Source organism: Lepidochelys kempii, chromosome 6 (assembly GCF_965140285.1).
Source record: "Lepidochelys kempii isolate rLepKem1 chromosome 6, rLepKem1.hap1, whole genome shotgun sequence".
In the NCBI taxonomy this organism is placed as follows: domain Eukaryota; kingdom Metazoa; phylum Chordata; order Testudines; family Cheloniidae; genus Lepidochelys; species Lepidochelys kempii.
Window position 1 is genome coordinate 109,671,903 of NC_136385.1, and position 13,088 is coordinate 109,684,990.

At 70.7% G+C, this 13,088-nt stretch overlaps 1 protein-coding gene across 4 annotated transcripts in view; it reads left to right on the top strand.

The window, feature by feature from the left end:
• Window positions 1–1,746: 1,746 nt before the first annotated feature.
• Window positions 1,747–13,088, top strand: part of HHIPL1 (HHIP like 1) — a 39,657-nt gene continuing 28,315 nt past the window's right edge. Inside the window, exon 1 of one of the 4 annotated variants that reach the window (XM_073349623.2) lies at window positions 1,747–2,250. In XM_073349623.2, coding sequence (XP_073205724.1) covers window positions 1,942–2,250 — 309 coding nt within the window. In that variant the 5' untranslated portion in view covers window positions 1,747–1,941. The remainder of the gene's footprint in view (window positions 2,251–13,088) is intronic. The other 3 variants (XM_073349622.2, XM_073349621.2, XM_073349620.2) reach the window with 3 other exon arrangements.

The following is a 13,088-nucleotide window of genomic DNA, read 5'->3' on the forward strand; positions in this document are numbered from 1 at the left end:
GTAGCTCTGAAGTGACTTAAGAGGATGAGTCCCATTCTGAAAAGTGCTATAGACCTTGGCTCACATGCCTACGTCACTTCTGAACTAGTCTCCTAAATCACTTTAGGCTTGTCTACACTTGAAACGCTACAGCAGCAAGTCTGCAGCCGTGCCACTGTAGCGCTTCAGTGGAGACAGTACTTATACACTGAGAGGAGAAATCCTTCCATCGGTGTAGGTAATCCACCTCCCCAAGAGGAGGTAGCTAGGTCGACAGAATTCTTCTGTTGACCTAATGCTGTCTATACTGGGGACTGAGGTTGACTTAACTGCGTCACTCGGGAGTGTGGATTTTTCACATCCCTGAGCAATGTAGCTGGGTCAGCCTAACTTTTTAGTGTAGACCAGGCCTATGTCTGTACTAAACATGCCACAGTGGCTCTGCTACAGTGCTGCAGCTGCGCTGCTGTAACTAGGGTTGCCAACTGTCTAATCGCACAAACACAAACACCCTTGCCCCAGCCCTAGGCCACACGTCTGCCCCAGCCCTTCTCGCTCCATCCCCCTCCCTCCATCGCTCACTCTCCCGCACCCTCACTCACTTGCACTCCCAGGGGTTGGGTGCAGGCTCTGGGTTGGAGCCGAGGGGTTCAGAATGTGGGAGGGGGCTCTAGGCTGAGCCTGGAGCAGTGGGTTGGGGTGCAGGAGGAGGTGCGGGACACAGGCTCTGGGAGGGAGTTTGGGTGCGGGAAGGGGCTCAGAGCTGGTGTGTGGGCTCTGGCCAGGCAGCACTTACCTGAGGCGGCTCCTGGAAGCGGCCGGCAGGCCAGGAACTTTGGCTCAAGGGTTGCCAGGCGGCCCGGCACGCTGCCCCTGCCTGGAGACCCCACCCCTGCAGCTCCCATTGGCTGTGGTTCCCAGTCAATGGGAGCTGCAGAGCCAGTGCTCTGGGCAGGGCTGCATGCAGAGCCTCCTTGATTGACCCTGCACCTAGGAGCCGCAGGAACATGCCAGCTGCTTCAGGGAGCCACGCGGAACCAGGGCAGGTAGGAAGCCTGCCTTAGCCCCACCAACTGGACTTTTGGCCTATTAAAATCTCCCAGATTGCTCCGGGAGATTGAGGCCGATTCCAGAAGGCCAATCTGGGAGGGTTAGCAACCTGTGGCATAGACACTCGCTTCAGTGACAGAAGGGCTTTTTCCATTGCTGTAGTTAATCCACCTCCCCGAAAGGCCGTAGCTAGAATTCTTCCATCCACCTTGGGGTGTCTACTCTGGGGGTTAAATTGACCTAAATACATCTCTTAGGGCTGGACAACAGGACAAAATCAGATTGACCCAGCTTTGCGCAGGGGTGTGAAAAATCCCCAGGTAGCTAAACTGACTGAGTCCCTGGTGTAGACAGTGCCAGCTGGAGTGAGGAATTCTCCTAGCCATGGCCTCTTGTGGAGGTGGAGTTGGGAGAACCCCGCCGGTGGCTGTAATATCGGAAGGGCCGCAGCAGCACCTATGTCTCTGTGGGGTTTTATGTGTCGCCATAGGCTGGGGGGTGAAATGCTCACAGCCCTGAGCTATGTGGAGCTGCCCCCCCGGGAGCCGCAGCCCATATTTCTTTGCGAAAATTGCTTCTTCTACGTGCGCTTCCTTCCCTGCAGCTGCTCTTGGCTCTGCCCAGAGCCGGGGCGGCGCTTCAGCCTGACGCCGGGGCCCCCGGCCCTAGGGCACCGTTAGCAGGAGAGAGCGGGACCGGCCAGCTCCCGCCCCAGCCGCCGGCGCATCGCCTCTGCCGGCCCGCTGGGTTCCGGCGCAGCCAGGCTGCCCCGAGCGCCGGAGGGGTGGGAGCGGCCGGGCGACGTGCAGCCAAAGGGGCGGCCCGGGGGATTGCATAACCCGAGCCCGCCCTGGCGGGGCGAGGGAGCGGGCGGGGGCCAGGCTGCCGCCCGCACTGAGCCCAACGCCCAGCATGGCACATGGCAGGGCGGCGCCGGGTCCCGGGGGGGCCGGGCCGGAGCCGGGGCCGCGGCCCCCGCTCCTGGCGCTGCTGCTGCTGGCCGGGCTAGGCCAGGTGCGACCCCACCCGCAGTGCCTGGACTTCAAGCCGCCCTTCAGGCCGCCGCAGCCGCTCGACTTCTGCGTGCAGTACTCGGACTTCGGCTGCTGCGACGTGGAGCAGGACCGGGCGCTGATGAAGCGGTACTACAGCCTGAGCGGCCGCCTGGCCCAGACTGACTACGCCGCCTGCGCCAGCCACCTGCAGGACCTGCTCTGCCAGGTGACCCCGCGCCCCCGGCTCCCCTTCCCTTCCCGCGGCGCCCGCTCGGCCCGGTGACCCCGCGCCCCCGGCTCCCCTTCCCTTCCCGCGGCGCCCGCTCGGCCCGGTGACCCCGCGCCCCCGGCTCCCCTTCCCGCGGCGCCCGCTCGGCCCGGTGACCCCGCGCCCCCGGCTCCCCTTCCCGCGGCGCCCGCTCGGCCCGGTGACCCCGCGCCCCCGGCTCCTCTCCCCTTCCCGCGGCGCCCGCTCGGCCCGGTGACCCCGCGCCCCCGGCTCCTCTCCCCTTCCCGCGGCGCCCGCTCGGCCCGGTGACCCCGCGCCCCCGGCTCCTCTCCCCTTCCCGCAGCGCCCGCTCGGCCCGGTGACCCCGCGCCCCCGGCTCCACTTCCCACAGCGCCCGCTCGGCCCGGTGACCCCGCGCCCCCGGCTCCTCTCCCCTTCCCGCGGCGCCCGCTCGGCCCGGTGACCCCGCGCCCCCGGCTCCCCTTCCCTTCCCACAGCGCCCGCTCGGCCCGGTGACACCGCGCCCCCTGCTCCCCTTCCCTTCCCACAGCGCCCGCTCGGCCCGGTGACACCGCGCCCCCGGCTCCTCTCCCCTTCCCGCAGCACCCGCTCGGCCCGGTGACCCCGCGCCCCCGGCTCCCCTTCCCGCAGCACCCGCTCGGCCCGGTGACCCCGCGCCCCCGGCTCCCCTTCCCTTCCCGCAGCACCCGCTCGGCCCGGTGACACCGTGCCCCTGGCTCCTCTCCCCTTCCCGCAGCACCCGCTCGGCCCGGTGACCCCGCGCCCCCGGCTCCCCTTCCCGCAGCACCCGCTCGGCCCGGTGGCCCCGCGCCCCCGGCTCCCCTTCCCTTCCCACAGCGCCCGCTCGGCCCAGTGGCCCCGCGCCCCCGGCTCCCCTTCCCTTCCCTTCCCACAGCGCCCGCTCGGCCCGGTGACACCGCGCCCCCGGCTCCTCTCCCCTTCCCGCAGCACCCGCTCGGCCCGGTGACCCCGCGCCCCCGGCTCCCCTTCCCGCAGCGCCCGCTCTGCCCGGTGACCCCGCGCCCCCGGCTCCTCTCCCCTTCCCGCAGCGCCCGCTCGGCCCGGTGACCCCGCGCCCCCGGCTCCCCTTCCCGCAGCGCCCGCTCGGCCCGGTGACCCCGCGCCCCCGGCTCCCCTTCCCGCAGCGCCCGCTCGGCCCGGTGACCCCGCGCCCCCGGCTCCTCTCCCCTTCCCGCGGCGCCCGCTCGGCCCGGTGACCCCGCGCCCCCGGCTCCCCTTCCCGCAGCACCCGCTCGGCCCGGTGACCCCGCGCCCCCGGCTCCCCTTCCCGCAGCACCCGCTCGGCCCGGTGACCCCGCGCCCCCGGCTCCCCTTCCCGCAGCACCCGCTCGGCCCGGTGACCCCGCCCCCCCGGCTCCCCTTCCCGCAGCACCCGCTCGGCCCGGTGACCCCGCGCCCCCGGCTCCCCTTCCCTTCCCACAGCGCCCGCTCGGCCCGGTGACACCGCGCCCCCTGCTCCCCTTCCCGCACCGCCCGCTCTGCCCGGTGACCCCGCGCCCCCTGCTCCCCTTCCGTTCCCGCAACGCCCGCTCGGCCCGGTGACCCCGCGCCCCCGGCTCGTCTCCCCTTCCCGCGGCGCCCGCTCTGCCCGGTGAGCCCGCGCCCCCTGCTCCCCTTCCCTTCCCGCGGCGCCCGCTCGGCCCGGTGACACCGCACCCCCGGCTCCTCTCCCCTTCCCGCAGCACCCGCTCGGCCCGGTGACCCCGCGCCCCCGGCTCCCCTTCCCGCAGCACCCGCTCGGCCCGGTGACCCCGCGCCCCCGGCTCCCCTTCCCGCAGCACCCGCTCGGCCCGGAGACCCCGCGCCCCCGGCTCCCCTTCCCGCAGCACCCGCTCGGCCCGGTGACCCCGCGCCCCCGGCTCCCCTTCCCTTCCCACAGCGCCCGCTCGGCCCGGTGACCCCGCGCCCCCGGCTCCTCTCCCCTTCCCGCGGCGCCCGCTCGGCCCGGTGACCCCGCGCCCCCGGCTCCCCTTCCCGCAGCGCCCGCTCGGCCCGGTGACCCCGCGCCCCCGGCTCCCCTTCCCTTCCCACAGCGCCCGCTCGGCCCGGTGACACCGCGCCCCCTGCTCCCCTTCCCGCACCGCCCGCTCTGCCCGGTGACCCCGCGCCCCCTGCTCCCCTTCCCTTCCCGCAACGCCCGCTCGGCCCGGTGACCCCGCGCCCCCGGCTCGTCTCCCCTTCCCGCGGCGCCCGCTCTGCCCGGTGAGCCCGCGCCCCCGGCTCCCCTTCCCGCAGCACCCGCTCGGCCCGGTGACCCCGCGCCCCCGGCTCCCCTTCCCGCAGCACCCGCTCGGCCCGGTGACCCCGCGCCCCCGGCTCCCCTTCCCGCAGCACCCGCTCGGCCCGGAGACCCCGCGCCCCCGGCTCCCCTTCCCGCAGCACCCGCTCGGCCCGGTGACCCCGCGCCCCCGGCTCCCCTTCCCTTCCCACAGCGCCCGCTCGGCCCGGTGACCCCGCGCCCCCGGCTCCTCTCCCCTTCCCGCGGCGCCCGCTCGGCCCGGTGACCCCGCGCCCCCCGGCTCCCCTTCCCGCAGCGCCCGCTCGGCCCGGTGACCCCGCGCCCCCGGCTCCCCTCCCCTTCCCGCGGCGCCCGCTCTGCCCGGTGACCCCGCGCCCCCTGCTCCCCTTCCCGCGGCGCCCGCTCTGCCCGGTGACCCCGCGCCCCCTGCTCCCCTTCCCGCAGCGCCCGCTCGGCCCGGTGACACCGCGCCCGCGGCGCCCGCCCGGCCCGGTGACCCCGCGCCCCCTGCTCCCCTTCCCGCAGCGCCCGCTCGGCCCGGTGACCCCGCGCCCCCGGCTCCCCTCCCCTTCCCGCGGCGCCCGCTCGGCCCGGTGACCCCGCGCCCCCGGCTCCCCTTCCCGCGGCGCCCGCTCGGCCCGGTGACCCCGCGCCCCCGGCTCCCCTTCCTGCAGCGCCCGCTCGGCCCGGTGACCCCGCACCCCCGGCTCCCCTTCCCGCAGCGCCCGCTCGGCCCGATGACCCCGCGCCCCCGGCTCCCCTTCCCACAGCGCCCGCTCGGCCCGGTGACCCCGCGCCCTCGGCTCCTCTCCCCTTCCCGCGGCGCCCGCTCGGCCCGGTGACCCCGCGCCCCCGGCTCCTCTCCCCTTCCCGCGGCGCCCGCTCGGCCCGGTGACCCCGCGCCCCCTGCTCCCCTTCCCGCAGCGCCCGCTCGGCCCGGTGACCCCGCGCCCCCGGCTCCCCTTCCCACAGCGCCCGCTCGGCCCGGTGACCCCGCGCCCCCGGCTCCTCTCCCCTTCCCGCGGCGCCCGCTCGGCCCGGTGACCCCTCGCCCCCGGCTCCCCTTCCCGCAGCGCCCGCTCGGCCCGGTGACCCCGCGCCCCCGGCTCCCCTTCCCGCGGCGCCCGCTCGGCCCGGTGACCCCGCGCCCCCGGCTCCCCTTCCCGCGGCGCCCGCTCGGCCCGGTGACCCCGCGCCCCCGGCTCCCCTTCCCGCGGCGCCCGCTCGGCCCGGTGACCCCGCGCCCCCGGCTCCTCTCCCCTTCCCGCGGCGCCCGCTCGGCCCGGTGACCCCGCGCCCCCGGCTCCTCTCCCCTTCCCGCGGCGCCCGCTCGGCCCGGTGACCCCGCGCCCCCGGCTCCTCTCCCCTTCCCGCAGCGCCCGCTCGGCCCGGTGACCCCGCGCCCCCGGCTCCCCTTCCCACAGCGCCCGCTCGGCCCGGTGACCCCGCGCCCCCGGCTCCCCTTCCCTTCCCACAGCGCCCGCTCGGCCCGGTGACACCGCGCCCCCTGCTCCCCTTCCCTTCCCACAGCGCCCGCTCGGCCCGGTGACACCGCGCCCCCGGCTCCTCTCCCCTTCCCGCAGCACCCGCTCGGCCCGGTGACCCCGCGCCCCCGGCTCCCCTTCCCGCAGCACCCGCTCGGCCCGGTGACCCCGCGCCCCCGGCTCCCCTTCCCTTCCCGCAGCACCCGCTCGGCCCGGTGACACCGCGCCCCTGGCTCCTCTCCCCTTCCCGCAGCACCCGCTCGGCCCGGTGACCCCGCGCCCCCGGCTCCCCTTCCCGCAGCACCCGCTCGGCCCGGTGACCCCGCGCCCCCGGCTCCCCTTCCCTTCCCACAGCGCCCGCTCGGCCCAGTGGCCCCGCGCCCCCGGCTCCCCTTCCCTTCCCTTCCCACAGCGCCCGCTCGGCCCGGTGACACCGCGCCCCCGGCTCCTCTCCCCTTCCCGCAGCACCCGCTCGGCCCGGTGACCCCGCGCCCCCGGCTCCCCTTCCCGCAGCACCCGCTCGGCCCGGTGACCCCGCGCCCCCGGCTCCCCTTCCCTTCCCACAGCGCCCGCTCGGCCCAGTGGCCCCGCGCCCCCGGCTCCCCTTCCCTTCCCTTCCCACAGCGCCCGCTCGGCCCGGTGACACCGCGCCCCCGACTCCTCTCCCCTTCCCGTAGCACCCGCTCGGCCCGGTGACCCCGCGCCCCCGGCTCCCCTTCCCGCAGCACCCGCTCGGCCCGGTGACCCCGCGCCCCCGGCTCCCCTTCCCTTCCCACAGCGCCCGCTCGGCCCAGTGACCCCGCGCCCCCGGCTCCCCTTCCCTTCCCACAGCGCCCGCTCGGCCCGGTGACCCCGCGCCCCCGGCTCCCCTTCCCTTCCCGCAGCGCCCGCTCGGCCCGGTGACACCGCGCCCCCGGCTCCCCTTCCCGCACCGCCCGCTCTGCCCGGTGACCCCACGCCCCCTGCTCCCCTTCCCGCAGCGCCCGCTCTGCCCGGTGACCCCGCGCCCCCGGCTCCTCTCCCCTTCCCGCAGCGCCCGCTCGGCCCGGTGACCCCGCGCCCCCGGCTCCCGTTCCCGCAGCGCCCGCTCTGCCCGGTGACCCCGCGCCCCCGGCTCCCCTTCCCTTCCCACAGCGCCCGCTCGGCCCGGTGACACCGCGCCCCCGGCTCCTCTCCCCTTCCCGCAGCACCCGCTCGGCCCGGTGACCCCGCGCCCCCGGCTCCCCTTCCCGCAGCACCCGCTCGGCCCGGTGACCCCGCGCCCCCGGCTCCCCTTCCCGCAGCACCCGCTCGGCCCGGTGACCCCGCGCCCCCGGCTCCCCTTCCCTTCCCGCAGCACCCGCTCGGCCCAGTGACACCGCGCCCCCGGCTCCTCTCCCCTTCCCGCAGCACCCGCTCGGCCCGGTGACCCCGCGCCCCCGGCTCCCCTTCCCGCAGCACCCGCTCGGCCCGGTGACCCCGCGCCCCCGGCTCCCCTTCCCTTCCCTCAGCGCCCGCTCGGCCCAGTGGCCCCGCGCCCCCGGCTCCCCTTCCCTTCCCTTCCCACAGCGCCCGCTCGGCCCGGTGACACCGCGCCCCCGGCTCCTCTCCCCTTCCCGCAGCACCCGCTCGGCCCGGTGACCCCGCGCCCCCGGCTCCCCTTCCCGCAGCACCCGCTCGGCCCGGTGACCCCGCGCCCCCGGCTCCCCTTCCCGCAGCACCCGCTCGGCCCGGTGACCCCGCGCCCCCGGCTCCCCTTCCCTTCCCACAGCGCCCGCTCGGCCCGGTGGCCCCGCGCCCCCGGCTCCCCTTCCCTTCCCACAGCGCCCGCTCGGCCCGGTGACCCCGCGCCCCCGGCTCCCCTTTCCTTCCCGCAGCGCCCGCTCGGCCCGGTGACACCGCGCCCCCGGCTCCCCTTCCCGCAGCACCCGCTCGGTCTGGTGACCCCGCGCCCCCGGCTCCCCTTCCCGCAGCGCCCGCTCTGCCCGGTGACCCCGCGCCCCCGGCTCCCCTTCCCTTCCCGCGGTGCCCGCTCTGCCCGGTGACCCCGCGCCCCCGGCTCCCCTTCCCGCACCGCCCGCTCTGCCCGGTGACCCCGCGCCCCCGGCTCCCCTTCCCGCACCGCCCGCTCTGCCCGGTGACCCCACGCCCCCTGCTCCCCTTCCCTTCCCGCGGCGCCCGCTCGGCCCGGTGACCCCGCGCCCCCGGCTCCCCTTCCCGCAGCGCCCGCTCGGCCCGGTGACCCCGCGCCCCCGGCTCCCCTTCCCGCGGCGCCCGCTCAGCCCGGTGACCCCGCGCCCCCGGCTCCTCTCCCCTTCCCGCGGCGCCCGCTCGGCCCAGTGACCCCGCGCCCCCGGCTCCTCTCCCCTTCCCGCAGCGCCGGCTCCGCCCGGTGACCCCGCGCCCCCGGCTCCTCTCCCCTTCCCGCAGCGCCGGCTCCGCCCGGTGACCCCGCGCCCCCGGCTCCTCTCCCCTTCCCGCAGCGCCCGCTCGGCCCGGTGACCCCGCGCCCCCGACTCTCCTTCCCGCAGCGCCCGCTCTGCCCGGTGACCCCGCGCCCCCTGCTCCCCTTCCCTTCCCGCGGCGCCCGCTCTGCCCGGTGACCCCGCGCCCCCGGCTCCCCTTCCCGCAGCGCCCGCTCTGCCCGGTGACCCCACGCCCCCTGCTCCCCTTCCCTTCCCGCGGCGCCCGCTCGGCCCGGTGACCCCGCGCCCCCGGCTCCCCTTCCCGCAGCGCCCGCTCGGCCCGGTGACCCCGCGCCCCCGGCTCCCCTTCCCGCGGCGCCCGCTCAGCCCGGTGACCCCGCGCCCCCGGCTCCTCTCCCCTTCCCGCGGCGCCCGCTCAGCCCGGTCACCCCGCGCCCCCGGCTCCTCTCCCCTTCCCGCAGCGCCCGCTCGGCCCGGTGACCCCGCGCCCCCTGCTCCCCTTCCCTTCCCGCGGCGCCCGCTCGGCCCGGTGACACCGCGCCCCCTGCTCCACTTCCCTTCCCACAGCGCCCGCTCGGCCCGGTGACACCGCGCCCCCGGCTCCTCTCCCCTTCCCGCAGCACCTGCTCGGCCCGGTGACCCCGCGCCCCCGGCTCCCCTTCCCGCAGCACCCGCTCTGCCCGGTGACCCCGCGCCCCTTGCTCCCCTTCCCTTCCCGCGGCGCCCGCTCGGCCCGGTGACCCCGCGCCCCCGGCTCCCCTTCCCGCAGCGCCCGCTCGGCCCGGTGACCCCGCGCCCCCAGCTCCCCTTCCCGCAACGCCCGTTCAGCCCGGTGACCCCGCGCCCCCGGCTCCTCTCCCCTTCCCGCGGCGCCGGCTCCGCCCGGTGACCCCACACCCCCGGCTCCCCTCCCCTTCCCACAGCGCCCGTTCGGCCTGGTGACCCCGCACCCCCGGCTCCCTTTCCGCTTCCCGCAGCGCCCGCTCGGCCCGGTGACCCCGCGCCCCCGGCTCCTCTCCCCTTCCCGCAGCGCCCGCTCGGCCCGGTGACCCCGCACCCCCGGCTCCCTTTCCGCTTCCCGCAGCGCCCGCTCGGCCCGGTGACCCCGCGCCCCCGGCTCCTCTCCCCTTTCCGCAGCGCCCGCTCGGCCCAGTGACCCCGCGCCCCCGGCTCCCCTCCCCTTCCCGCAGCGCCCGCTCGGCCCGGTGACACCGCGCCCTCTGCTCCCCTTCCCGCAGCGCCCGCTCGGCCCGGTGACACCGCGCCCTCTGCTCCCCTTCCCGCAGCGCCCGCTCGGCCCGGTGACACCGCGCCCTCTGCTCCCCTTCCCGCAGCGCCCGCTCGGCCCGGTGACACCGCGCCCTCTGGTGTCCCTCCCCTTCCCGCAGCGCCCGCTCGGCCCGGTGACACCGCGCCCTCTGGTGTCCCTCCCCTTCCCGCAGCGCCCGCTCGGCCCGGTGACACCGCGCCCTCTGGTGTCCCTCCCCTTCCCGCAGCGCCCGCTCGGCCCGGTGACACCGCACCCCCTGCTCCTCCTCCCCTTCCCGCGGCGCCCGCCCGGCCCGGTGACCCCGCGCCCCCGGTTCCCCTCCCCTTCCTGCAGCGCCCGCTCGGCCCGGTGACCCCGCGCCCCCTGCTCCTCTTCCCGCAGCACCCGCTCTGCCCGGTGACCCCGCGCCCCCTGCTCCTCTTCCCGCAGCACCCGCTCTGCCCGGTGACCCCGCGCCCCCTGCTCCTCTTCCCGCAGCACCCGCTCTGCCCGGTGACCCCGCGCCCCCTGCTCCTCTTCCCTTCCCGCGGCGCCCGCTCGGCCCGGTGACCCCGCGCCCCCGGCTCCCTTTCCGCTTCCCGCGGCGCCCGCTCGGCCCGGTGACCCCGCGCCCCCGGCTCCCTTTCCGCTTCCCGCGGCGCCCGCTCGGCCCGGTGACCCCAAGCCCCCAGCTCCCCTCCCCTTTCCGCAGCGCCCGCTCGGCCCGGTGACACCGCACCCCCTGCTCCCCTTCCCGCAGCGCCCGCTCGGCCCGGTGACACCGCGCCCTCTGCTCCCCTTCCCGCAGCGCCCGCTCAGCCCAGTGACACCGCGCCCCCTGGTGTCCCTCCCCTTCCCGCAGCGCCCGCTCGGCCAGGTGACACCGCTCCCCCTGCTCCTCCCTCCCTTCCCGCGGTGCCCACTCTGCCCGATGACACCGCGCCTCCTGCTCCCCTCCCCTTCCCGCAGCGCCCGCTCCGCCCGGTGACACCAGGCCCCCTGCTCCCTTTCCGCTTCCCCTTCCCGCAGGGCCCGCTCGGCCTGGAGACACTGCACCCCCTGCTTCCTCTTCCCTTCCCGCAGCGCCCACTTGGCCAGGTGACACTGCACCCCCTGCTACCCGTCCCCTTCCTAACCGAGGCAGTGGGAGCTGTGATCAGCCGAACCTGTGGATGCTGCAGGTAAACAAATGGTCCCGGCCCACCAGCGGATTTCCCTGACAGGCTGCGTTCCAAAGTTTGCCAATCCCTGCTTTATGCTGTTCAAAAGCTTTCCATCACAGGTGAAATTTTCAAGGGACCAGTTAAGGCTGCTTTAGTGCTGCAAAGCAGCAAGGAAGGGGCTGAGGACAAACTATATAAAGTGAAAATAATTACATGTATGGGTACAGCCTGCTGAAAACTTTTGTAAAGAGATGGAGGGCAAAGGCTTTGATTCCCATTAAACTACAACCTCCTAAATAAGTATATAATTTTTAAAAGTAAGAGTATTGTGCTTCCTAGGTTGAAATTGATAAGAAATATCAAAGTTTAAGTGGAAAGTAGAACACTTTTCTCAAAACTTGCATCAGAACTGCCAGACTGATACCACAGGTAAATCATTGCTGGATCTGAGTACCAAATCCTGATTCTAATTGTTGCAATTAATGTCAATCCTTAGGTAAATATTTTTTGTAACTCTGTAAGTTAGCTGCCTAAATAACTGAGACATATCCAGCCAGCTACTTAAATTAGTGACAGTGTTTCTTTCAATTCTTATCATGGTATTGGCCTGCCCAGTCTTGTCCACTAGCTTCCATGTGCTCTGGATCAAGACCTAGAAGAGTTCAATTAAAAGCATTAATAAAACAGTGTAGCTTGTAATTTGTAGAAGAGAATGTAGATCTGCTGGTCATGCTGTGCCATGAATTCAGTGCAAAGTCAGTCAACGTTATAACTAACTGAACACAACAAATAAAGTAGCATTAGGGGTTGGATGCACCACTTGATTCACAAGCAAAGAATTTCAAGATCAGGCGTCTTGTGTTTCGGATTCAGAATCAGAAGGTCTCCCAACTTTGAGCATTTTAGTAGTGGAAAATACTACAGAAACATGGTTCAGTGCAGAATCTGGCTGGTCGTTAATCTTTTGTACATCACTTCCAATGGGATGTTACTGTGTGTATACAAATGGCACCACAGATGTGTTATGACTTGCATATAAGGTTATCCACAATATCTTCTGTTATTAACACTGACTTAAGACTAAGGCGTGGTCTACGCTGTGGGTGGGGAATCAATCTAAGTTACGCAACTTCAGCGAAATGAATAATGTAGCTGAAGTTGACATACTTAGATCTGTGGTAAGTCAACGGCTTACGCTCCCCCGTCGACTCCACCTGTGCTTCTCGCCCTGGTGGCGTACCAGAGTCAACAAGAGAGTGCTCAGCGGTCGATTTATCGCATCTTCGATCCCCACTGGATCGATTGCCGCCCATCGATCGAGCAGGTCATATAGACAAGCCCTAAGGATCAAACACAGTAACAAAGGAATTAGGCATTCATGCTTCTATGCCATTTTTATCTCCTGTATTGAAACCAAAATATTGGTGTCTGGTGCATATGGAGTGTAAGATACCCTGTCAGAGAACCATATGTACTACAGCATTTAACATGAGTCTGTTTTCTTCTCCATACGCGTGTGAAACTCCATTGATGTCAATGTGAGCTATGCATGTGTGGCCAGTATGAATGCTATAATAGTTTTAAGTTGGAATTCTCTTGCTGTTTTGTATTAAGGTTTGACTTTTAAGACCAAATTTTCAATCATGGCCACAACAAATGCACTAGGAAATATGCCATCTTATCTGCTATGCCTTGCACACTTTTACATTTGCATAAGTGAATTGGTGTGCAGTTAATCTGTGGATGCACTTTTGGTGTTTTGTCTCATTGAATCTCCTTTTTTTCACATTAACTGCTGTTCATTTGAAGGGCAATCAGCATAATAACCTTCATTTTGCAATGAATAGGTTGACATAATAAGAAATCTTATTATACACTAACCAGATCTGTTACATAGTCCCTTGCTTTATTATGGGAGATGCCAGAACTATTATAAAAATGAAATATTGTGTGTAGTACAATTGTGTATATTTACCAGCTAATTTAAATATAGGTATCTTGGATGTTTTTTCTTTTCATCATTGACTAATGACCTAATCTGTATGTTGTTTTTTTTAAATTAAGCCCATTTTGCTTAGGAGACGTGTGGCCCTATAATTAAAGCACAGATTTATTCAAGAGAGTTGGTTTCTTTTCCCAGCTATACCACAGACTGGCTTAGTGATATGTGATAAATCATTCTTCCTCTCTTTTTCTCAATTTACTTATCTATCACTTGTAATTAAAAATCCTTACCAACTGAGGCTTATTGCA